A 27,040-nucleotide genomic window follows, 5' to 3' on the forward strand; every position below is an offset into this window, starting at 1 on the left:
CTAAAGTAAAGTAAAGGAGGGGTGGGGGGAGGGTAATAATAAATCATATTTCCCTAAATGTGGAAAGATATATGATACCTTTATTTCTTTTTCTCTCCTTTATATCTCAGAATTACATTGAACTAAGTGAGCAAACTTCTCAGCAAAAACTTGGAGAATTTTCTTTTAGCATTTATTCATTGGAATCAAGGGGGGGGGGGCGCTAAGCAACACGATTTTTTAGCTCTAAAATATTTAAGATTTTCAAAAGTTTTGCAATGCATATAAATCATCGCCTATAAGTTTGCATAGTAAACTGTGCAAATTTAGGTTATGCAAATTTGCGAAATCTCATCTGGTTTTAAATTTTATTAAATATTAATGATGTAAAAGAGGGAAGAGGGGAGGAAGAAAGGTTGTCGGGTGGGAGTTTGGGGGTAGATTTAAAGTCCTTGATGTGGGTTGGTAGGGTAGATTATGAATCTAAAATGATAAGGGCTCTAGCAAACATTGATATTTTAAACCATATTTAAAATCAAAATGATCCATAATTTCTTTCTTTTTCTTTTCTAAAACTTGAAATGAACAAAAAATATATCAAGTTTTAAGTTTAAGATCAATTTAAAACCTAGGAAGNAGAACCTTTATGTTGCGAATCTGAATCTTGGGGTTACGCATTGATTCCATATAGATTATTATAAAGGAACTGAGTCTTTACCACAAACTTTGATTGTCTAATCTCTATATCTTAACAACCCAATGTCGTAGACCTTATTTATGTCAAACTATGAATAAGCTGTTTGATTAAATTATCTAAGTTTGAAATATCTTAGGTTTACAACATCAGATTGCAAAGATTTAGGAATTTTATAAATTGAGTTTGTGGCAAAGACTTAACTTTTTTATAATATGTTTCTTAAAAAGTTTATTTTAACTTATGTACAGTAAACTACTATTGGATAAATGTATAAATATTTTATCAAATAAAACATCTGCTTTTCTTGAAAATTCTTGCAGAAAAGTATTATGTTACAAAAACAGAGATATAAAACTTTCTCGGCAAATAAATATTCAAATATTTTTTCTTTCTTTTTCTCTTAAACAACTTTTTATTATAAAACAACATTATTCTCCTATTTTTTCGCAGTATTTTAAAAGAGAACCGTTTTTGGGAATTTAACCATTTCTATTGTAAAATTCAAGAATAATAATAACAATAATGATAATAATGATGATGATGATGATGATGATGATGATGATGATGGAGGCCAACAAAAAAAACTTGGATTGATGATATTTTGTTGGACTCCCTTTGCGGGGAATATCCCTTGTAAAATATTTATCTATCTATCTATCTATCTATCTATCTATCTATCTATCTATCTATCTATCTATCTATTTATCTATCCTTCTCTAGAGAGTATCTGGAGTACTGATCTGGATTGGATTGTTCCAAACAATGATCGTTTGATCGTTCTTAGTTTCTTCACGGGATCGTCAACTGTCAACCATCTAGAGGTAAAGCACAGTATTTCGATAAAGGAATTGAGTCTTTGCCACACACTCATATCTTTGAATTACCATATCTTCGCAACCTGGCGATGTAAACCTTTGATAATTCAAACTTAAATTACTTGATCTTACAAAATTCATGGTTTGAAATATCAAAGATCAACGACATTAGGTTGCAAGGATATAGGGATTAGAAAATCACAGATTCTAGGAAAGACTCAATTCCTTTGTCCAATCATCATGTTTCATATATTGGCCCCTTATAGAAAAGTCTTGGAGTCTTGGAGTTAAGATAGCTTTTTTACCGATTATTATATTATTTATCCTTTTATTTTGTTTCTAATTATTTCTAAATCTGAAACAGACTTTCAGATTTTCAGTACAGTCACATTCTTTACCCTTGTACAAACATTTAGCCATCTCGAGTTCAGGGACGTAAACAGGATTTTTTGGGTGAGGAGGGGAGGAACTTCTGAGATCCTTGGTGTTCATTTATCCAGGGGGTTCAGTCCCCATAGCCCCCACCTGTTTATATCTTTCCCAAAACATCGAATATTTTTATTTTTATAATCTAGAGCACGACGATGTTGTCTCCCGTGAACCACCCTGCCGACCAGATCAGGAAGTTCCTTGAGCAGGACACCCCCTGGACACCCTTCTCCGCCGAGTTCATCAACTACGCCCTGGCCCTCCTCGTCTTTAGTATCCGCTACCCCGCTGTATTCTGGAAGACGAACAAGGCCCTGGCGTTCTTCTTCTCCCTTCAGCTGGTCGGGAACGGGATCCAGAACCTGATGGCGTTTGCGGCAATGTCGATCATGTACAAGGTAATTATCTTAAAGGGACTGCAGGTCTAAACTCAAGTTCGCGGCAATGTCGAACATGTACAAGGTAATTATCTTAAAGGGAGTGCAGGTCTAAACTCAAGTTCTCGGCAATGTCGATCATGTACAAGGTAATTATCTTAAAGGGAGTGCGCAGGTCTAAACTCAAGTTCGCGGCAATGTCGATCGTACAAGGTATTTATCTAAAAGGGAGTGCAGGGCTAAACTCAAGTTCGCGGCAATGTCGATCATGTACAAGGTAATTATCTGAAAGGGAGTGCAGGTCTAAACTCAAGTGAGTAGCGTGTTAGAGTTACAACGAAACCCTTTCAATCTTTTTTATTATAAAGAATAAGTAAAATAACCAAGTTTTCTCTTTGGAAACTGATTATTTTCAATTTTCTTTTCTCAATAAAAGGGACTTGCGTATTTATGCTTATACAGAAACAATGGAGGGATGATCTGAATTAAACACTTTTCTAATGAGAAATTCGACCATATTTTCCACAATATTTTTCAGAGAAAGGTTTAAAGGAGAACGGATCCAGAATATGCCCTCGCGGATATGTTAAAAATGGAAATAGTTTCAGGACATTTTTTGTTAATATTGAAACTGCTTCAGCAAATAGATCAATGTTCTTCGGACTATTTAAAACCCATATTTTGAGATTATGAAGAATAGAGGGAAAGTGTGAACGGAAAAGGAAGCATAGAGGGTGAGTACGAAGGTGGAAGGAAGGAAAGAGGGTGAGTACGAAGGTGGAAGGAAGGAAAGAGGTTGAGTACGAAGGTGGAAGGAAGGAAAGAGGTTGAGTACGAAGAAGGAAGGAAAGAGGGTGAGTACGAAGGTGGAAGGAAGGAAAGAGGTTGAGTACGAAGGTGGAAGGAAGCATAGAGGGTGAGTACGAGGGTGGAAGGAAGGAAAGAGGTTGAGTACGAAGGTGGAAGGAAGGAAAGAGGGTGATTACGAAGGTGGAAGGAAGGAAAGAAGTTGAGTACGAAGGTGGAAGGAAGAAAAGGAATGAAAATGGAACCGATTGAACCAAAGCTTGAAGAGAATAAGAAAGAAATCTAAGAAGTATGTCATGAATACTAAAAAGGGGGGAATCATGAATGGAGAAAGTCTACGAAAGAGCTAGAAGGGGATTTTATTATGAAAACATTTTACATTATTTTCTGACACCTTAGAGAATCATTTTCCCCGCCATTAAACTTGATTTATGTTTTGAATCACAGGAGTTAACAGCCAAACCTTATTATTTTACTTAAAGAGACTGTCAACGAGATTTCAAGTCAACTCATTCTTTTTAATCATTCGCGACAATTCTGACAATTTTCTTCATTGCCTCTATTGTTCAAATCAGAAAGTTACTGATATTAAGAAAACTCAATTCTTATGATCAGTGGCGCAACTAGGACTCTAATGAGGGGAGGGCGAAATTTGGTTTTAAGTTTTTTTTTNAAGGGGCCCTTCTTTTAATGGTTACCTTTGAAAACTTTATATGTAATCAATAATGTCTTATTCTACAGCTTGATCCGGGTGTTTAGTTCTGACAATTCCAACAATGTTTTCCTGCACTAGAAAAGCGCAAATCACGATCGGTAGATAAACCACATTGAAAATAATTAGTTTTTAGGTGTGAATCAGACACGTTGCACTCTATAATGAAGGGTCACTTTTAAGTTACTTTTTATGATAAACAATGCAGGATATCAATAAGAACTAAATTAATAATCCATAATGATTGAAGATATTATCGAGAGAATATTAATAATACTTATTAAAAAATAAGTCGACTGTGCACAATGTGTATTCGTAGAATTATATATTATTGGTTAAATCATTCGACGTAGAAAGCGTTTTTTAACAATTCTGTGTCATTGTGCTGCTAATTGATATTCGTATTATGTGCATTAAAAATCAATCTATTTTACCTTTCAATAGAAAATTATATTTTTTGTTCATAATTGTAATAATGTTTTTTCCACCACAGTTAATTTTAATGTTAATTGATTTTTTCAAATGATAAATAATTATTAAAATCTATTCACCAAGTCATGTAGGGTTGGGGATACTAATACTAGAATACGAAAAAAAAACACCAAATCGAACCTTTAAAATTTTAATCATTAAATTTTGTTCATTAAATCTCTATTTCTAAAATTATAAAACAGTAGAACCCATAAACTGTTGATTAAGATCATGTGTATTTGATGTTGTTAAAAAGGAGCAATAGTATTACCAGTATAGCTTGAAAATCAATTATTAAGTAAAACATGGATGTTATACGTTTATTAGACTATTTAAAATCTTCTTCTCTTCCCCATATTGGATCCCACGTATCGAAATCAAAATAAGAACGTTTTTGTTCTGACTCAATTTTAACTTTTAATTGTTGCTCTTTTAACGATTTTTATTTCTTGGATTTTGAAAGATCAAAATTCTTAAATTCTAACCGCCCATAAACCTTTCCTGGGTTCGTGTGAAGTTTCACAAAAAATTTGGGCCCGATCGAATCAGCCGTTTTGAAGTTTATTGATAGAAACAAACAGACAAGCGAAGTATAAAGATAGATTCCTAACATATTGATTTAGTTGAATTCATATATAATTCCAGGTTCATGTGCTGGGACCCCAGAATGTGCTGCACAAGTACGAACCGTTCCTTTTGAACACCCCGATCTCCATGCTTCTCTATCTGCTCTCCTGCATGATAGTAACGGCCTCCTCCTCCGTGATCTACATGTACGGATACCAAAAGTTTATGGCGTTCCTCCAGACCGAACGCGAGAAGAAGACAATCTTGTTGGCCGAGGGGAAGACCTCATTATGGCTCTACTTCCCCCACACTGCTGCTATGTGCACGCTGATCGCCCTGGCCGTGTGTAACGGCCCGCTTCTCTATGACTTTACGATCATCTACAAGGGATCGCTGGACGGAACAGTTTTAGTATTTGTGATCGCCACGGTGCTGCACTTGTTCCTGTGGATCGTAACCTGGCTGTTCTTGACTGTAAAAATGACCTGGAAGTTTAAACTTCGCGTCACTGTCGGCCGTGCAGCTGTTCACAACGCAAAGTCGATCAAACTAGTCAACGACATTGACCTTCACCATCAACCAGTGGACAAGGAAAATGCGCCAATGCTAATTGTTGGATTTGGGAAAACGTTTACTGTACATGACCAGGCTCCCAAGAAGTTGATAATGCGAACTCTTGCTAAGGCTGCTATGGAAACGGACCGTGCTCTCGAAGAGGAAGAAACCTACTGGTTAAAGGGCGATACTCCATCCAAAGCTACGGCTCCGACTTCAAACACGATATTAAGGTATTTTAATCGTTAATTGCATTCTTCGTAAATTTGGATGAACATTTTTAAAGGAGAGAGAGAAGTAGTTTAAATAGATCAACTGAAATCAAAAATGAAATGTTCAATGTCCCATAAATTTTTTTCATGATTTTAAATTTAGCTCTGTGTAGCATCTAGGACTAGGAGGCAAATTTATTCCTAATTTCCAAAAGTTTGTAAAGGTTTATCCTTCATACAGCGTCTGAAAAGGTTCCGTCAAATTTACCCGGTAAAAAATGGAAAACTAAGTCTTGTCAATTTAATATTTTTCATTCCAATTTTTAGAGTGCACGCGTCACCGAGCTTAAACAAGAGAAATGATGGAAACGACAGTGTGACCAGCCAAAGTCCAAGGCGGATCAACCCAGGCCACACCTCCCCCCAGACCAGTACGGTACAGGATACAGACGACAGGATACCTAAAGACAGTATCTACGGGACGATTAGAACAAAAGGAAAAACTCGTCCCATTACTGAAGGGGAAAGCTTACAAGCTCTGAATACTGTTCATCAACATATAATTTCAGGAAAACCAGTTTAAAAAAAAAATATTAATTTTTTATAAATAAAGAATTTTTTTCTTTGGAACAGTTTATTATCAAAAAGATTTTTAGTCCCAGAATTATTTTTTTACTCGCTTTTTTTGCTTAAAAAATATCCCCCATTATGCGAGAAAAAACATTTGAAAACATACAATATAAATCATTGCTATGCAGACGCATTTAGAAAAAAAAATCTTTATGAAAGGGAATGTTCAGATATGTGGGTAATGTGCAGATGTACAAAAATATTGATCACATATCATAGTAGTACTACTATCTTTTTAACCTAAAATAAGTAGATTATGTTTTAATAAATGTTTCCAAAAATATTTTCTGAATTTACGTCGTTTTCATATTTGTTATAGTTTTAGCTTATAAAACTGCAAAGAAAAAAAAGAAATATTGAATATATCACTAAAGATTGTATTTTCAAAGTCTCAATTATTTCAATTCAATATATAAAGACGACATAATTCAAAAGTAACAAGAAAAATTGAAAACATTCAAATAAATATTGTTTCGTCATTGTTAGCTTTTTTTAGAAACAGTTATCAAACAACTATCAAACAACTATCAAACAACTATCAAACAACTATCAAACAACTATCAAACAACTATCAAACAACTATCAAACAACTATCAAACAACTTCTATATTAACCCGAAGGAATCGAGTTCTTATCGCAAACTCTGATTTTCCAATCCCTATATCTATGCAACTAAATGGCATAGACCTTTGATATTTTAAACTAAGAATTTTGTTAAATTAAGCAGTTTACGTTTACACAATTAGAATGCAAAGATATAGGGAGTAGAACATTTAAATTTGTGGCAAAAGCTCTGTTCCTTTGTGAATAATTCCTTAAACGTTTTATTGGAAAAGATTTCCATAATTTTGATATTTCAAACTAAGAATTTTGTTAGATTAAATATAGTATATGTTTGGAATATCAAAAGTTTACTCAATCGGCATGCAAAAATATAGGGAGTAGAAATTTCAAGTTTGTGGCAAAAACTCTGTTCCTTTGTGAATAGTCCCTGCAATGTTTTAATGGAATAAAGATTTACATAAACTGAGATGAGGTTGCCTTGTAACGATTAATTACTGAACATGAACTAATTAGACACTAATTAGGGACTAATCGAGCGTGATAATTAGATAATAGTTTAGATTAAAACAAAACAAAAGAGAAAAAATGTCTTTCATAACATTTTTTTAGTGCACTAACCATTCCTCCTCTCTATAAATTGTGTCCAAAATTTAGACAGTTCTAAAAATTAAGTTATTCGGATGCCATGTAAGAAATGGCCAAAATCAAGAATTCAAGGTTTTTTTCATAACTTTTTTTGAGAGTTAAAAAAAAAATTTGAAACTGGATTTTATAGAAGAGGATGTAGACAGCCTACCCCCTCCTCCTCTAGATGAGGGCGGGGACCGACAGCCACACCTCCTCCCCCCTAGACCAGCGCCTAGGAAAGGGGGACACCCTCAAGATGTTATGGTAAGTAGAAGTAGAATAGTTGTTGGATATTTTCGGCCATTTTGTAAAATAAAAAATAAAAAAAAAATTAAAAATTAGGGTTTTGGTCCTTTAGAGGGCATCACACGAAATACTCTCAACTTCTAACATTTTAAACTATATAAGTTTGTTTTTATTAAACTTTGCACTATGTTATCCTAAGAGAAAATATAAGGAAAAACCGAATAAAAAAAAACAATAGTTTCTAGACAATCGTTTTTGAATATATTTTTTTTTCAGGGTCAAACTTTGGCATTGTGTAACTTTGGTATTAGAACAAACAATTTTAAATTTGTAAAACTTCTAAGATATTTTTGGAACCTTTTAGAAGTCCAATCCCCTTACAGAGTTTTTAAAAACTAACCATTTCATGTCCCATGCACTAAAAAAAGGAGGCTAGTGTATCATATGATTAAAGATTATAATTATTCAGAATAATTACTTATGATTATTCAAAATAATCATTAATGATTAACGTTGCACAGAATGTACAAAACATATTTTTAAGGAGTTAAGAGTATTAAAAACATTAATTTGCTATTTTTTCCGCTAGTTTTGTTTGATGGAGAGATAAAGTAGTCCTTGTATGGTAATTGGACTGTTTTGTGTATGTGTACCTTTAAAGTATCCAAGAAGCCAAATGTTTTGAATTAACGGTTCAAATTTTGCCCCCCTAGATTTAGTTCCGTTTACGCCCTTGGTAAAGACTTTTTTTTTTTAAACATTTATCATTTTTTGTAAACACTCTCTTTCCAGAAAGACGTATTGTTGAATGTATTAGTATATACTTCTTTAACATTTTTGAGAAAATGTTAGAAAATACTTTTTGTATCTCTGTTGAGTAGTTGAAGGAAAACTTAAACAATAATAAATAAAACATCTATAAACATTTTCTACTCTAACGAGACAGGACACGTCTGGATAGGGTAACATAATATGGAAGATTTTTTTTTTTTTCCTTATCTTGTATCTTTTTATTATATCTTTATAATGCTGAAAGCCTTTGATATTTCAAACCATTAAATAAGCAAAGTTTACATATAAAAGGTTTACCACATCGGATTGCAAAGATTTAGGGACACCAAATTACAGCTGGTGACGAGTTCTGTTTCAAAATTCTGTTAGATCTTTGAATTCTGTTAGATCTATGAATTCTGTTAGATCTATGAATTCGGTTAGATCTTTGAATTCTGTTAGATCTTTGAATTCTGTTAGATCTATGAATTCTGTTAGATCTTTGAATTCTGTTAGATCTTTGGATTCTGTTAGATCTTTGAATTCTGTTAGATCTTTGGATTCTGTTAGATCTTTGAATTCTGTTAGATCTTTGAATTCTGTTAGATCTTTGAATTATGTTAGATCTTTGAATTCTGTTAGATCTTTGAATTCTGTTAGATATATGAATTCTGTTAGATCTTTGATGGTTAACACCATCAGGTTGCAAATATTTAGGGATTAGAAAATTTGAGTTAAAGATATTGTAACATTTAATACTCAAATCTTTGTAATTTGAAGGATTAGAAAATCAGAGTTTGTCGCTAGGACTCAATTCCTTTAAAGATTAATAAAATGTTGAGACACTCTGCTAAAAAACATGTTTTCTACTTTTCATCGTTATGAGATTAAATCTGTAAGTGAACAAATATTTGATACTCCTGGAAAATGGAGGAAAGTTAAAATATTATTGATTTTATATTCTCTAGGCTCCTATTTCAACTTTTAATTGATGCTTAATTGAGTTTTTGCCACAAACTCAAAATTGTAATCCCTACATATGTGCAACCCGATGTCGTAGATCTTAGATATTTTAAACTATGAATTCTAATAGACCAAAAAGCATTGAAAGTTTAAAAAAAGGTTTACAGAATCAGGTTTCAAAGAAATGGAGATTATAAAATTTGAGTTTGTGAGTTTTTGGTTTACAATTTGCCGGTTTTTCTTCGTTTTAAACGTTTTCAAAATATGTCTAATTTGGACAAATAATATATATGAAATGTTATCATCATCTATGTATATGTATAAAGTAGCTATCTTTATCTGTTAGTCTATCTGTTTGTCTGTGTGTATATTCGATCAAAAATTATGACCTGGTCTTGACCGATTTGCTCCAAATTTTGATTTGGCAACTCGGTCAACGAACCACGGGAATGTTCAAATTGGGTATGTTGACATTTACAAGGAAAATTTTTTTCCAGGCAAAGCCGGGTTTTCATGCTTATCATTTAAGACATTTGATTACAGATTAAATTATTGCAGATTTATTAAATAATTCATTTTGTTAATTAACTAATTTATTTTAGGATGTTCACACCCCTCGTAGCAATCGCAGTATAGACTCTGGACTTCCAGATTCCAGCAGTACCACCTCTAGCAGCAGTCCCCCGGGCCAGCAGCAGCAGCAGCAGTTCACAGAGTCAGAGCAGCTGCAGCATAGAAAGTCGAGCAGTTTAGACAACATTCCGGTGCCAGCTGCTCTCCCGCCCGGTGCTGCGCACTGGAAGAGTTTCAGTCTGCAACGCGGCATAGTTCCGCCAGGGGAGGACGAAGTGGGAACCGCGGTGGATGGTCGTGGCGGTGGATACGAGGAGAGGACAACCGCGGTCTTTGAAACAGAGGAAGATGTTTACGGACGGTGTACAAACATGAAGCTCACTTCTTTTACAGAAATGTCACAGGTAATAAATAAAACAATATTTTTGTTTAAATTATTAACCCCACAACACCCTACCCGCTAGAGTTGGGGAGTCACCTCCGAGAAGTCTTCAAAAACCAGGTAAAAATAAATTTTACAGAATATAGGTAAAAGATCTTATTCGATCAATAAATAATTTTGTGAAAATTAGAAAACTATGGAATGGTTTTGGTCTTTATCATTTGTTTGTAATTTTTAATGTTCAGGGTATGTTTTAAAATTACTAAACAATTGGCATTATTTTACCACTGTAAATATTCCTTTGTGGTAGAGAGTTGTTCAACTGCTTCAAAAAAAAATTGATGGTTTTGAGAGAAAAAATATTTCGATATTTTAAATATCCTTCTCAATTCTATACAAAAACAACCATATTGTTTTATAACAAAAAAATAAGGAAAAAATACATTTAGTAACAACTGTTTTAAATTATTTTACCATTGTAAAAACGTGGAATTTTATATTTCAAAAAAGACACATTCCAACTTTTCAGGATTATATTCTATATTAATAATAATGCTAAAAGTTTTAAAGGGGTAAGGAATGTTGAAAAGTATGACAAATTTGCTGAGATAATCTCACCGGGTTCCGCGAATCTAATTTTCTGAATCCTTTGAACTAAAATCTGTAAAGAAAATATAATCTTTTTCCGCACTTTTTGCAACAGCTTCCAAATTCTGAAGCAAAAAGATTTGAATAAACATTTTGAAAACATAAACATTTATAGATATTCTAGATTTTAACTGACGGAGGGTTTAATATACATACTATTATTATACAGTAAACCCCATTTTAAAGAAGACAGAAGAACTTGTACAATGTCGCTATTTAGTGATTAATACCGCTGATAAACCAACGGATTACAGAAACTGTCTTGTAATTTACCAATCGCATATTCACAGAGATATGTGTAATATACTGAAACATAATCTAAATAAATATAGATTGAAAGTTAGAAGTTTTTTTCGAATTTAATATTATCTAAAACTTTATCTTAAACAGATAAATTAGCTCTTAACTACACTGCAAACTAACCAGGAGGAGAAGGTCAAGTTCAATTGACATTACAATTGACATATCTGTTACGACTTTGTAACTCCATTACGCCTCTTGCAAAAAAATCAAATTTATCTGTTACATATTATCAGTTTAAAATATTTTTGTTCTTCTCAATAGCTCTTCAACAAAATGAAAAATATTGCATTTTTCTTTAATTTGACGAGATTTTGCAGCATTTTTCAAACATCTTCTCAAAAATATGGCCGCTGTCTCGATTCATTAAAACACATAATATCAGAAAAAATAATAAAACATTTTTGTGTTCTAGGAGTTCAACCTGTTGGCCGGCATTTTAAACCATTTGATCACAGAAAAATGAATCCAATGGCTGATATTCAGGTATATTAAATATTCAAAATTCACGACCCTTTACACCTTGTCCAAGCCACTCCTGTATGCCGAGTGCATTGTTAGCGCCTGATCCAATCAGGGTTCAGTCATGTGTTTGGTGTCTATTCTGAACCAATAGAAATATTATGGCGATAACATCTATCTTTCTATCTATCTCATTATCCAATAGGAGATATGAATCCTTCAATCGGCGCTATCAGTAAATGGAAATATGGAGAAAAAAATTAAAATACATAAAATTAAATTAAGCATTACATGAAACAATACATCAATTAAATATTGAGATGAAAAATTAAATTTAAAAAATGATCAAATAAATTAATCAATAGGATTAAAAAGTCAATTAATAAAATAATGGAGGAATGAAGGAATCATAAATAAAACAGTTAATTCTCGATAAATAATAAACAAAAATTAAAATATTAATGAATTAATAAACAAAGTAAAAAATCAATCAATAAATAAAAGGACGAAAATGATTAAAATTTATGTAGAAAGCAACAAACCTATAAATCATTATTAAAAATATTTATGAATCAATTAATATTAAATGCTGGAAAAAATCAACGTTTATATAAATAAAATGATTACAGGAAAACCCTTATGAAGTACAAGCCGAGAATCCTTATGGCACTTTTAGACAGGTGATTAAATATAGTTTTAAAAAAATATTTTCTATTTGTAAAATTTTTTTTTTCTAATTTAAAAAAATTATAATTTTCTCTGAAATTGAACAAATCTAAGAGCTCTTAAGGATTTTATTAAAAACTATAAAATAAGTTTTTTTCATTTTTCGAACTGACTCTTAAAACTCTTTTCCCTGAACAGAGTAAATGTAATTTAAAAACTTGATTTAATTCTTACAAAAAACTATAAATTTAGCATTTTCCATTTCTGGAATTTATTATTTTGTAAATTACCCCCTAGAAAAAATTTAATTATTTAAATATACCATAAATTAAACATTTAAATTTTTTGAAGATTAAATTAATCATTTAAAAACTAATTTAGTCATTAAAAAACTTTAAATTAAACATTTTAATTTTTTGAAAAATTACCCTCTGAAGATTAAATTAATCATTTAAAAACTAATTTAGTCATTAAAAAACTTTAAATTAAACATTTTTCTCTTTTTTAACTAACCTCCCCTGAATTAAAACTGCCCCCCTGGAAATAAAACGAATTATTTTATTGTTGATTTAATTATAAAAAGCGATAAATTGAAAAAGTTCAAAAATTTTCAACCAACTTCTCCAGAATTGAAACTTTTACCCCTAAAAAGTAAATTAATTATTGAAAAAAACTAATTTAGTTATAAAAGAAACTTTAAATTGAACAATTGAATTTTTTTAATCTAATCTCCCCTGAATTGAAACGTTCCCCACTGGAAAAAAATAATTATTTAAATGTGAATTAAGAAGCCATAAATTAAACATTTTTTATCTTTCTAAACAACCACTCCTGAGTTGAATAAAAAATTGAATTATTCAATGTTAAGTTGATAAAGCTATAAATTAAAGATTTGTCAAGTTTTGAACCAACTTCTCCTGAATTGAAACTTTTCCCCCTGAAGAAAGTAAATTAATTGTTTCTAAAGTTTACTCCAAAGAAATCTGTTGAAGTGTTTCTTCTAAATGAAAACATTTGGTAAAACATTGTTTACATTCAGCTAGACAGAATCTCTAATAACGTGCTTTTAAAAACAAGGAATCAAATTTTATGAATTGGCGGGGTATTTGAGCTGCCTATTCAAATTTGAATCACCGGTTATAATCTTTACTGAGTTTTTGTCTTTGAGTCGATGGTTCAAATTTTAATTGTGTACAGGGTGAGTAAAAAAAGCAATTTTCAATGTTTTGGACAAAATTTTCAAAACTAATTTTTCGTTCGGACTAAAGGCATTATTTCGAATAAAATGTGATAAAAATTCAAAAATATTTTTGGAACATTGAAAAAAAAATCCGCGAACCCAATTTTTATTTTTAAATTAAAATTTTTTGAAAATAGTTGAGAATATGTTTATTTTATTGATTTCCAAAATTTCACGAAAATTCATCAAAATTTAGATATAACAAAAACTCCGCAAAAAAATTTGAGTGGAAATCTGAAGTAAATGTTATCAAATTAAAACCCTAGAACTATCATGACTTCTGAAAAGGCAAATCAAATTTTTTGTTATATCTCAATCAATTTTTGATAAATTTTTATAAAATTCTGGAAAACAACAGAATGAATGTTTCCCAACAATTTTCAAAAAATTCAATTTTTTCCGAAAATTGGTATTGTGGTTTTTTTTCTATGTTCCAAAAATATTTTTGATTTTTTTTCATTTTATTATATTTATGCCTAAAATCCTAACAAAATAAAATTTTTGAAAACTTGTCCAAAACATCGATAATCCCAGTTTTCTTTTGACTCACCCTGTATAGTTTTACGATATTTATTGTTTTCGAGAATTCGAAACCAAGTTTAAAGTACAAGTACAATTATATTTTCATTTAGAAATATGTGCGTAAACTTATTTAAATTACGGGTTTTTATTTTATTTGCTTTTTGTACAATCAAGACATAATGCATATCTTTGCAACCTGATGGTGTAAACCTTTCATATTTCAGAATTTTTAGTTTGAAATATCAAAGGTCTACGATATATGGTTTGTATTTTGGACCTCGAAGCTCCTTTTAGTTTTGATTCAATAACCAAGTTTAAAAAAGACAATTATTGATTCAAGTGTGGTTCTGAAAACCAGGCAGTCGAGGTCGGGCCGCGTCAAAATATATATTATGAAAGACTAATTTTATGTGCAGGAGCCGGTGCAGTACAGTGCAGAGAATACCTATGTTGTACACCACAACACAAACATACCGTACATGCCTAGTGAGTTGCGGCACACAAACTACGGTACAAAACCACAGTTTGTTCACCCACAGGTATAGAACCAGGTACATACATTTATGTACCTATACTAATTATAATAATAATAATAATAATAAAAGTATATTCCCGGGGGGGATCTAATGTCTCTTCTAATTATTCCATGGGGTCCAGCGATTCTGGTCACTCTGGATAGATAGATAGATATGCGCAGGAAAATGTGCGTTTATCAGTTTATCAAAGTGATCATGTGTTCGAAAATCGTGCTCTATGAACCCGAACAGAAGGAAAGTGAAAATAAAGAACAATGTTCAAGTGTTACATATACAAAGACGAAAATCTTGAACGAAGACGACAGAACGGAAAAATCTGCGAATAATTGTTGTAAAATCAACTAAAAAATTGTTGCGATATATCATGATCTAACGGATAACTCATCAGCAGCGAATGTTTCATTTTCGATAATTAATTTTATTATCAAATCTGTTTATCACCTAGTACAATTATTTAATGATTAAACTTAAAGGGACTGTAGGCGTAATTTCAAGTAACCCACCATTTTACGATGGCATGTAAAATTTATGAAGATATACTCTTTGAACCTTTATTTGAATAACAATGAGAGAGACATCGTCATTTTTCCATCTAAAAAGTGTTGCATTTTCTTCATGGTTTCTGCTGCGTAAATCCGAACGTCACTTGTTTAGATAAACCACAATTGAAATCAACAATTTTCATAAGGAAAACTCAGGATATCTCATTCAATCCTTGATAAGAGAAAGGTTAAAAGGGTATCGTTGTGACTGAGACCTGTCACAACATCAATAAAGAGTCACTTGAAACTACACCTACAGTCATGAAAGTTATTATTTTTAATTACCAGGGTTACTTTTTCATTGTCAGCAATTTATAGGAAATAATAGACTGATAAAAATATTTTTTTTTTAAACCACGGGTTTTTCTTATTTTGTCATCAAAATTGTGATGGACGGGGCTTTTGTTTTTTTGAAACAGAAGGCACTCAAATTCTTTTTAAACATTCAGTCAACTTGGGATATTTCAAAAAGAAGATTTTTCTGAAAAAATCCTGTGATACTAATGGCCTTAACGGCCTTTTCAAACATATTTCGACTTTAACATCTCAAATAAATTATTGAATCTCATTTCTTAACTCAGTAACTAAATAACGTAACATTGAATGTAATATCTTTTTAATACTTTTTTCAAAGGTTTACAATTTTCTAAGTTTCATAAAACTTTGACGTGACTGAATATTAAAACGTTATTATAGGTGATGTTAATGGCCTTTTAAAGTGCCAAAAAGTTTGAACATCATGGTTTCTGTAAAGCCCCATGCTTCAACAAAACAAATATCATTTTAAAACTACATTTTAAAAATGTTCAATAATCCCTGAAACATTGTATCTTTTTTTTAATATGTATAGTAGACAAACGTAAATTTTTAATAAATAAATTTTCTCTTTCTTGTTATTATTTTATTTTATTTTTTTATAGTTTAACTTTTATTATTAGAGCATTGTCGATTGAAGAATAACACACATTGTTATGAACTTATGAGCTTATATATAAATATGTATTTATAATCCAAATCCAAATCTTGATTCCCAACCTAAAACATTCCATTCTTATCAGAAAAATAAAAGCGCATTAAGAAACTTTTTATCACTGTGCCCTCTCCAAGAATCTCTATGTGTACCCAGGCTTGCCCTCCCCCCCCAGCTCCTGGCCCCAGAATCTCTATGTCTACCCAGGCTTGTCCTCTATTTCTACACTGGCTGAATTTAAATTGGTTTTATGATCCATATAGTTAAATAGTGCCCTACACTGGATACAGGGTGTATAGAAAAGTTTATACCTCAAACCACAAAAGAACGCTGTTAGAAAGAAAAAAAACGAAATTTGCTTAAATTTTCACAAAGGCGTACCAGTAATGTTGGTTAAATTTGACCTTCTCTTTTTGCAAAAGTGCAGTATAAGCGTCATATGAAATGATTGTTGCTTCAATATGTTTTTATTTCTGGACACCCTGTATCTGTTATGTATTCCACAAACCATAACCCGACAATAACCATTAGATAACATTAGAAAACATTGTATAATTGGATAAAACAAGAATTTTGGGATTGTAAAATCTTTATTAACAATTTGTTGAAGCAATTACACTTCCCTCTTTTCACTATATTTATATATATATACTTTGCTTGTCTGTCTGTCTGTTAGTATCCGATAAAGATCAAAACGGCTGAACAAATCGGGCCCAAATTTTGTGTGGGACCTCACATGACCCTAGGGAAGGTTTATGGATGATCAAAATTTCAAAAATTTGCCCGTAACAAAATTCGTTTTTACTAAATTTTGAAATCCACGAATTTTTATGATATAGTTTTACACTGTATACTAAGAGAAAATATTAACAAAAATCTAACATGATTTTGCCAATTCCTATTTCTAAATTGAAGATAGAAACATGCAAATTGCAATTTTAAAATGTACATGTCCAAGGCTACAAAAAAGTATAAGCGAGTTGAAGAGGCAAACAAATATTTTTATCTTTTTGCGTGTCTGTTTGTTTGTGTCCAATAAACGTCAAAACGGCTGAAACGATCGGGCTCAAATGTTTTGTGTGACCTCACAGGAAAGTTTTATTTATGATAGAATTTTCAAAAATTTGCCTCCAACAAAATTCTATTTCAATTAAATTTTGAAAACCCACGAATTTTTTTAATCAAATCCGCAAAAAAATTTTATTTTTGTTTTACAATGTATACAAAGAGAACATGTTTACAATTGAAACAGAAGATGGGCGCGTAAATCTAAATTTATCTTTTTTTAACAAAATAAATATGGAGAAAATTAATTTAAATATATCTTTTTAAAAAATAACTGAAAGAAAGTAAATATCAATAACCATCCTTTTAAAAATAATTAACAGAAAAAAATAAATATTATCTCTTTCAAATTTCGATTGGTTTTGCTTAGTTTGGTTCTGTGAGAGTCAACATTTTACATAATAATAAAAGAAATTTCGTGGAGAATAAAATTCAACCCTAGCTGTAATCAGGAGCGTATTGAATATTAATCCTAGGGGGTGGGGGGTTGAACTTTTGACGAAAGAGTTTTTTTCAGTTGACCCCCCCCCCCTAGCGGTCGTTTCACCTAAAAAACCGATTTTAAGAAAAAAAATTAGAGCTTCTGTAAATAAGACTAAGGTCTAACTAAAAGAAGTTGATAAAAAATTTTAAAAAATGGACAAATTGCCAATTGTTCAGAAACTTTTTTTAAAAGAGATTTTTTTGTCCCCAGGACATGATCGGGTTGTTACGATCAAATCTCGGAATTTTTTTTCTATTGCGAAAGTTTGGTGTTGTCTGGGTTTTTATATTGATCTACCAGGGGTTGTAATCTGGCAGCACATTCATCCATCCACGCTTTATTCATTCTGAGAAGAGGGTTGACAAGATTCCAGCTGCCTAAGATTCTTCTTAGGCCTGAGAATATAGAGTGCAGGAATCCTTCTGATATACTGGAATGAGGCCCGGGTGCCGTACTGATAGGAAACATCACACTCATTGCTCCCTAACATCTGTAAGCCCGGATTGGATACCCCCAGGTACCTATAGCTGGCAACCATAGACTCTCCCTGCTTGTCCACCATTCCTCTCTTCATCGTCATTCACTTGGATCAATCCCACTTGAAGCTTCTTTCTTGTTGAGTAGAAAGCACGCACCCTTTCGCTGCGAGAGTTGTTGACAGCCGCCCCTCTGTCCTCCTACATCCGTCAGGTGGTCATAACTGCTAAACCAGATGTCGGCTTCAGATGTTTTTGAAACCACAGGTTTGTGTGGAGTACGGGAATCGAACCCGTAAACACCAGTCTGGACACCAATCCAGTTACTGGCTGTGGACAAGTGTGCTTAACTTAAGTGATCTAACGAGAACTGGTGTCACACACTCTCCACGCCACCCCACAAATCTCCACGCCACCCCAGAAACTAATATATAGTGAAGTTTAATATGTTAGGTTTGGAAAAAAGGGGGGTTCTCGCCCCCCCCCCCATACGCCCCTGGCTGTAATAGAGGTCACTTCACAGATTTAGCTAAAAGCCAGAGTTCCTATAGAAGGTTTAAAAACTGTTCAAATATTAAGTTCAATTTGTGTTTCAGTGTACAGGGTTACCCACAAAGGATGAGACTGCAAAGACGACAGGAAACTCTTAAAATGTGACGATTTCAAGGTTAAATTATGTATTCTGCCTGAGATATAGTTATATAACGGTTAATTTAATGATTTGGCAAAGAAAGAAACAAGTTTATGGTTACAGGGAATCGTAAATATAAGGAAACAGCCATGAATGATAAATTCATACAATCGTCTCTGAAGTCTCATGTTTTGTGGGTAACCCTGTACATAGGGATATAGGGATAATGCTTGAGAACGTTTTTATAAGAAAAGTGAACTTCAAAATAAAAAGTGATTGTAAGTGTAATTTCAAGCTATACCCTTCATTGAAACATGTCCATGACCGATTCATAACAGCACTTTCAATAGCTGAAAAGTATGATTTATATATATCAATATTTAAAATTTTGAAAAAATGATTATTTCGATTGTGACAATCGCATTTCTATATGCAGGAAAACTTAAGTTACTATAGAATTAAGCACTTTCAAACCTCGGAAAACGTCAATATCTGCCACATTATTGATAAGATAAAGGGCCCATGGGTACCGTTGTCAATCAGAAATTGGCATCTTTGCATGGTCACCAAGTTCAAGTGACCCACCATTGGTGTAAAGTAAAATCGAAAATAAAACGAGAAAAAGCATCGAAATATCTGATAAAGGTTTAATCGTTATCAATAGTTAAAGGAAGGTGACTCATTAACGAAGAATTAATTAAATCAAATTAATTAAATTAAATAAAATTAATTAAATTAAAATCTGTCGATTTTCCGCTTTTCTCTCCCAACTAAATCCCCATGGAAAGAAAATGAATTTTTTGACACAAACTCAAATTTTCGAATCTCTTTATCTTTGAACCATAGTTGGTGGTGTAAACCTTTGAAACTTCAAACAAATGCTTTTTATCATACATAATTCATAGTTTGGAATATCAAAGGTCTACGACATTAGGTTGCAAAGATATAGGGATTATAAAATCAGATTTGTTGCAAAAAATCCGTTCCTTTGGTTGAATAAACGTAGTGATCCAATGGTTGCAGGAACTTTTTAAGAACTAGAGATGAAAATGTACATTAAAATATTAATGTCTAAGGCTAGACATAAGTATAAGTGAACTAGTGCGGTAAAAATCAAATGCCAAGACGACTCTATAAAGTTGATCCAATTAGGAATAATGTAACTTCTGGATCGACGTGAACAGGTTAAAATAAAAAATATAGAAAAAACATTTTACAAATAATTCTTTTCTATCTTAGGAATCATTGAAGATAAAGGGAAGGGAAAAGTCTGGAAAAGTTGTAAAGTGAAACTAACTTTACAAACTTTGTAAAGTTTTCTCAGCTTTCCTGCAGTCTAATCGTCTAATCGTTGTTTATATATTCTTTCGTCTTTATTAGTCATGTGTTTGTCTGTTGCTGGTGAATTGTCCAACAAAAGTTTTCAAGTTGGCTCAGGGATGTTTTTTTTTTAATCGCAACCTTTTCCCACAAGTTTTTTCCTGAACATTGGGTTTTTCGGAGATCGGGGGAGGAATTTTCCAGATAATCAGGAAGGCCCTGATAATGTTTTTTTTAAGCTCCAAGATTGTCTGAAAAAATTTTGTGTAAATGCTGTCTTCCAATTTTTCATTTTTATGTCATACATTATATTAATTTGACAATGTATTTGTCCGTCCACATTAAATATAATTGTTAATGAGACTGAACAAAGTATTATTTTCTAATCCCTATATTTATACAACTTCATGTGGTCGACCTTTTGTATTTGAAACTATTAATTTTGTTAGATAAAGCAGTTTAAGTTTGAAATATCAAAGGTTTATGCTAACATGTTGCGGAGATAAAGGAATCAGAAAATTAGAATTTGTTGCGAGCAAATAGATTCTAGTACATGTTGTATGAAAATTTTGTCTGGTTAATAATTGTGAACAGAATATTTTTTATGTATTCCTTATTTATGTTTGTTTACAAATATTAATTGTTGATGAATGGAAATGTAAACAACCGCGCCAGTTTTGTTGTGAATTCAGAGCTTAGAGCGACAAACGAAACGAAACTAAACGAAACGAAACTGAACTAAATTAACCTGAAGAACTTAGCTGTAATTTGAACTGAAGCTGAGACTTGGATAGTCGGGACTTTGGTTTGGGGCCTGTTCTTTAATTGCATCTTTATTGCAAACTCGTCTCTTCATCTGTGGTTCTGCCCGGAAAAGTAAGCATAAACCTTTATTTAAGTTTACTTGAAATTTGCCTTTTTTTGGAAGTTTCCGCAACCCATGAAATTTGCCTTTTGGAAGTTTCTGCAACTCAATTCTTTTTGAAACTCATGAAATTTGCCTTCTTGGAAGTTTCAGCAATTCATTCCATTTCGCAACGTTTTTGCCATATTTTGCAACGTTATTGCAACTTTTGCAGCGATATCTATTTTTGCAACGTTATTGCAACCTTTCTTATTTTTGCACCTTTCTTACATTGCAATTATTGGCAAAATGCTTTAAGTTCGCCAATTTTATTCATTGCATTTATTATGCAAAGTTTTACCATGCAATTTACAACATGGTTTAAATTTGAGAGATACAGTGGTCTTCATAATTACCGAGTTTTTCTCATAAAAGTATTACTTTTAAAAGTACAGTGGTCCTCATAATTACCGAGTCACCACTGCATTAGTTAATGCTAATAAGATGGTTAAATAGCCATAATAATTTATTGATTAGCACCATTATTGCATTCCAATTAAAGTAAACAGAGTTTAGTTTTGGTTAATACCATGGTTCAAGCTTTAAACTTATGAATCATAAGCCTAACTTTAGCTTCTTTACAGCTGTAACTATTGGACCTTTTATGGGACCCTTATGGCTGTAAACTTTTAAATGCTTGTTTAACCCGACTTTTGTTTAGTTCGGAAGAGTCTTGCGAATCTATCAGTGCCACAGAGCTCTCTATTTTCAAGAGTGGAATATATATATTTGTATCTTAAAGTAATAAATTATTGTTCAGTTATTCTTGTTTCATTTTAAAACCACATATACAGAATCACTTTAAATTTCCTCCTCCTACTGCAACAGTACAGTAGATAGCAACGTAGAATGTGTACACTCTCAGTACTCCCGTGTTCTTACGTCACAAGTGTCAACTTAGTTTTTGTGTCCGACAAAATAATTAATAAATAATAGTGATAATTTTAGAATAAAGTGCTTATCTTACAGCAAAATAAGTGCAATCTTATGTGTTCTTTATCTTCTGTTTTTACCCTTTTTTATTTAATCTAGGAAAACATGTCAACTAATGTGAGAAAATTTCGTTTTTCTTGTTAGATTTGACACTGGTGACGTCCTGTATAATTGATCCATTTCTCTGTTGCCACCTATTGTACTAGATAATCTATTTGGTTTCAAGTGTTCGCTTCTTTAATTCCAGATTAAAACTTTGCTCGTTTTCAAGCAAAATTACTTTTATATAACTAAAGTTGCATTTTATTCCCCAGATTGGAATGTGAAGTCAGTCTGTCAGTTATCTTTATCTGTATGTCTGTTGCAATATACAGGGTGAGTAAAAAAACTACTGGGAATATCAATGTTTTGGACAAAATTTTCAAATTTTTTGTTTTATTAAGATTTTAGGCCCGAAAAAAAAATAATCATGAAGACATAGAAGCGATGAAATGCAAAAAAATATTTCATGTTTAAAGGGAGTGACCGGCAATGTAGAGTAGTTGAACGGAGAATGTAGTATTGGGGAAAAATTTTGTAGGATTCCCTTAAGACATATAAAACGCTTTAATGATGTATAATTACTGAGTTCAAGCGCAAAGACGACGTTCAAAAACTTCCATTTGGGTGGTTTCATCTTGAGAATCGATTTGTAAATTTTTTTAGGAAAAGGTTGAGAAAATAAAAATTGACCCTTATGATGAAATAGAAATAATTGATTCTAACATTGATTTATTGACAAATTTCTTTTAAAAAATACATTCCTAATTTAAATAAATCTGAAACAAACTTAATTATCGTGGAAAAAGTTATACTAAAATCACTGGATTCATTTTATTAATATCCTGTAAATGCATACATTAGACGTGGATTAAATGCTAAAAGTTTTTTCTTCAAATTGAAGCCCTTCAGGCACCAAGTACAAACTGTACTTGATATTCATTAAAAACATACTTTGTATAAATCTATCAGGGGCGGATGCAGGAATTGATTAGAGGGGTGAGCGAAACTTTTATACTGACAATCACAATCATACCCAATCAAACCCAACCTATATCAAATTCATAACATTCGTATCAATCCCTAACATTTGTATCCAGATGAGATAAACAATCAATTGTCCCTTGACATTGATTGTAGGTTGTACTCATACTTCAAAAATCTGTGAATTTTTTTATTTTAAAATTAAGCATTTGTTCATTGGAGTAATGTTAAAAACGGAAATATTTGATATTTTACTGCATGGGGGAAATTGTTGTTGGGGAAGTTGCACTGGGGAAATTAGTGACAGAGGAATTTAGTGTTGGGGAAATTAGTGACTGGGGAAGTTAGTGACTGGGGAAGTTAGTGTTGGGGAAATTGGTTGTTGGGGAAATTTTTGTTGGGGAAGTTGTCTCGGGGAAGTTGTGAGTGGGGAAGTTGCGCTGGGGATCTAACCTAACACCCATATTGGTTACATTAGAAATCTCCATACAAACCAGCCTACAGGAGAAAATAAGTATGAGTACAACCTACAATCACTGTCAAGGGACAAATCTAAATCATTCTGGAACTGTGTGGAGAAAAGGAAACATTCAAAATGTGTAGCAACAGCCGTTGGGAAGTGAAGTTGCTGTTGGGGAAATTAAGAATTTTACTGCATGGGGAAATTGGTGTTGGGGAAATTAGTGACTGGGGAAGTTAGTGTTGGGGAAATTAACAGATGAGGAAGTTGCTGTTGGGGAAATTAGTGACTGGGGAAGTTAGTCTTAGGGAAATTAGTGGCTGGGGAAATTGCTGTTGGGGAAGTTGTGACTGGGGAAATTGTGTTGGGGAAGTTGCGCTGGGGAAATGACCAAACACCCCAATATGTTCTCTCACTCTTTCATCTAAAGATCTTGTTGTCTGTCCTATATATTGTAGTTTACACTGTTCACATGTAATACAGTAAACTACATTTCTGGTCTTACAGTTGAAAGTTCCATTAATCTCAATTTTCTTGCTGGTATTAGAGGATTGTATAACTGTTCCAGGCTCTATGTAGGGACAAGTTGGGCAATTTAAACCACAAGGTTTCATACCAGGTATTAGCCTCTTTGGCCTCATTCTAGGAGGATCTGGAATTCTGGCTCAGATGAGTTTATCCCTGAGATTAGGAGCTCTCCTATAGGTAACCATAGGTGGATTTTGAAAAACCTACTTCATCCAAGGATCCTGGACCATGGTTCTCCAATGTTTCTGTATGATGGAGGAGATACAAGGCAGCTGGGGATATTGGGGAGAAGATATTTTATTTTAAAATATACTTCAGTGTGCACATATGCACATCACAAATTGGTGTTTTTAAATTACAGTTAAATTATTGTTATCCTAATTAATTTCTTTTCATTTTATGCAACTCTATAGCCTCCAGAAAGATTTGCTAAATGTCAGATTACATTTAGATAAATTTTTTTAACCTAAATCTCAAAGTTTAGCAGTAATGTGGAAATTAAATTAAACACTGAATTAACTGCAATTCCTAAATATTGACTTCGTAATTAAGAAATAAATACCCCTCCCTCTCCTTATCACCCCACACATGTTTCCCTTCCAATACTCTAAAATAAATATAGAACTTTGTAGATGTCTGTACTTAATTAATTTTATTCTGTTATATGTACTAAAGTTTAAAACTGAAAAATCAATTATTTTGTTATGCTGCAACTCGGTCTCTCTAAATTTAACTAGTAATCCCTGACTTATTGTAAACTCTCAAAGTTAATATTCATCATATTGTAAAAGTTTTAACATTAATTAGAAGGGGATAATACCCAAAACAGCAAAAAGCTAATCTCCACGTACCTATTTGCTATAATACAAGTAAACAATATAAAATTAGTTGCAGATTTTTTGCCTGTAACATTATAACTTGTATGTGTATTTTTATCAATAAACTATATCTTATCTTATCTTATCTTATCTTATTACCTCCCCCCAACCCTGCAACCCCCCATTTCCCCCTCCATTTTTACAGTACAAGGCAACCCACAACACAATCTTTTTGCCTCCATATCTACAATACCCCCCTCACCCTCCTCCAGGTTTTACACATTCTCACCCCTCCATTTCTACAGTACCCATCCCCCTCTCTGNCCCCATCCCAGGCGTTACACATTCTTTCTTGGTTTAATTAAATACCCCAGTTCACAGAGAAGGGAAACGAAGAGGTAAAGCTTAACTCAGATGTACACAATTAACTGACCTCCCTATTAATTTATTAATAGAGTAATCGTTGTGTACATCACAATATGTTTACATATCCAACACTACACTTGTATATAGAGGAATCGCATTTCTTGGGGGTGTTAAAATGGAGATAATTGAAAATTGTCAAATGTTTGCAATCAACATCCTCGAATTCTCTTTATAAGAAGAAAGAAAATCTAAAATTTTATTAATTCCATAAATTCCCCTTGGAAATATGATCACTCTATATTCAAGTTTACAGTGATAGATACATAAACATATCGAATGTACACAACTGACCACTGTATTGATTAATTAATAGGGAGGTTGGTTGTGTACATCTTAGGTAAACTTTACCTCTTTCTTTCCTTTCTCTATGCCCCAGTTCTTCTAACTGACACAATTTCTCCAAGACTAATAAAAAAGGATTGAAAAACAAGTTTTAAGATATTGTATCAAACATGGTATTAAAAAAATAGAGGCTTTTCAACTTTGATAATTTATTTTATCTAAATTTTACAATATTTTTGAATATTTATATGATATCAGATTTTGAGATTTCTATATTTCTTGTTCTTCATTATATTCTTGTTTGTACATCTTTCAATTCTATTTAGGCTAATTTTGAAAATAAAAAGAAAAGAATTTTTTGGATGTCCTTGTTGTTTGCCACTTTACAAGAAAGAACTACTTATAAAGGATCTTGCTTTTTTCTGAACCCTGTATTCAATTGAACTGGCTGAGGATCTAGCCTTCTTTTCTCGGAACTCTATATTGAATTGTTTACTCTTGAGTTGCATTTGACTAAGCAAAAACACAAATTCCTAATATTTTCTTGAGGGAAGGGAGGGGGTGAGAGCAATTATCTCACCCCTCCCCCGTCTCTCGGGGGGGGGGGAGGACGTCTTCCAAACCCCCATCTCTAGTATCAAGAGGTTTTCTTTCCAATTTTTCCTGTTCAATTTTCTTTTTTCTTCTTGCTTCTTGTTTCTTGTTTCTACACTTTGAGGCCTCTCCAAATAGTTCTTTTGACATTGAGTTGTTGAGTAGGTAGGAGAGAGATAAGGAGGTTTGACAGAGGAAGGATATAAGGGATTGCTTCCTGTTGTCCTTTGTGTTACAGTCTTTCCAACTTAAGGGTAATTTTAAGGCCCTAAAGCCCCATTGAGAGAAATCTTCCACAGAAGTCCAGTCCTGGCAGCTTGTGGAGTAAAAAGCCGATATCGTTGTGCATGGCTTGTATACCAATCAGGGGTTAAAACTCCTTCTTTTAGTTGCACCAGGCTAAAGATGAAGTCTTGTTTTACTCTATGTACATTCCCTGTAGGATACAAGAAACGCAGTCCTCCTCCAAACTGTAAAGCCAGGACCCCTATAAAAGAGGTCTGTTCTCTTTTGAGAGGAGTAAGCAACTGAGAAAACTTCAAGACAAATTTTAATCAGTGCTCCTCCATTCAGAGGGGTAAATGTCTGATTCACAATGATACCCTTTCTTTTTTATCTGAGTAATTATGAGGTAGGATATCAACAATTGTTAATTTCTGACAAATGAAGAGTCACTTGAAATTAAGTGTTTGGTGGCCGAATTTAAAGAATTTGAGCGCCGGTTTAAATGTAAGCCGTGGCTTAAATATGGTTGGTTCCACTTAAAATTGTATCAAATGTTTCAAGATTTAAGCCGGCGCTAAATTTAAACCGGGTTTTGGCGGATTTAAACC

General features: G+C 32.6%; 1 protein-coding gene and 1 long non-coding RNA gene across 2 annotated transcripts in view; both read left to right on the forward strand.

Moving 5' to 3' along the window:
• Positions 1-10,399, forward strand: part of LOC111713333 (protein tincar) — a gene marked incomplete at its 3' end in the record, with an annotated part of 18,062 nt that extends 7,663 nt beyond the window's left edge. The window contains exons 4-9 of the mRNA XM_023488180.1: positions 1,397-1,497; positions 2,067-2,318; positions 4,933-5,642; positions 5,949-6,190; positions 7,591-7,706; positions 10,025-10,399. Of these exons, the coding sequence (XP_023343948.1) occupies positions 1,397-1,497; positions 2,067-2,318; positions 4,933-5,642; positions 5,949-6,190; positions 7,591-7,706; positions 10,025-10,399 (1,796 nt within the window). The remainder of the gene's footprint in view (positions 1-1,396; positions 1,498-2,066; positions 2,319-4,932; positions 5,643-5,948; positions 6,191-7,590; positions 7,707-10,024) is intronic.
• A 37-nt stretch (positions 10,400-10,436) lies between these two features.
• On the forward strand, positions 10,437-14,765 carry LOC111713340 (uncharacterized). Its single transcript, XR_002767673.1, has 4 exons — positions 10,437-10,497; positions 11,741-11,811; positions 12,417-12,467; positions 14,632-14,765. It is a non-coding gene; the product is annotated as an uncharacterized LOC111713340 (long non-coding RNA).
• Positions 14,766-27,040: the final 12,275 nt, after the last annotated feature.

The sequence above is a fragment of the Eurytemora carolleeae genome, unplaced genomic scaffold (genome assembly GCF_000591075.1).
Source record: "Eurytemora carolleeae unplaced genomic scaffold, Eaff_2.0 scaffold1228, whole genome shotgun sequence".
Lineage (NCBI taxonomy): Eukaryota > Metazoa > Arthropoda > Copepoda > Calanoida > Temoridae > Eurytemora > Eurytemora carolleeae.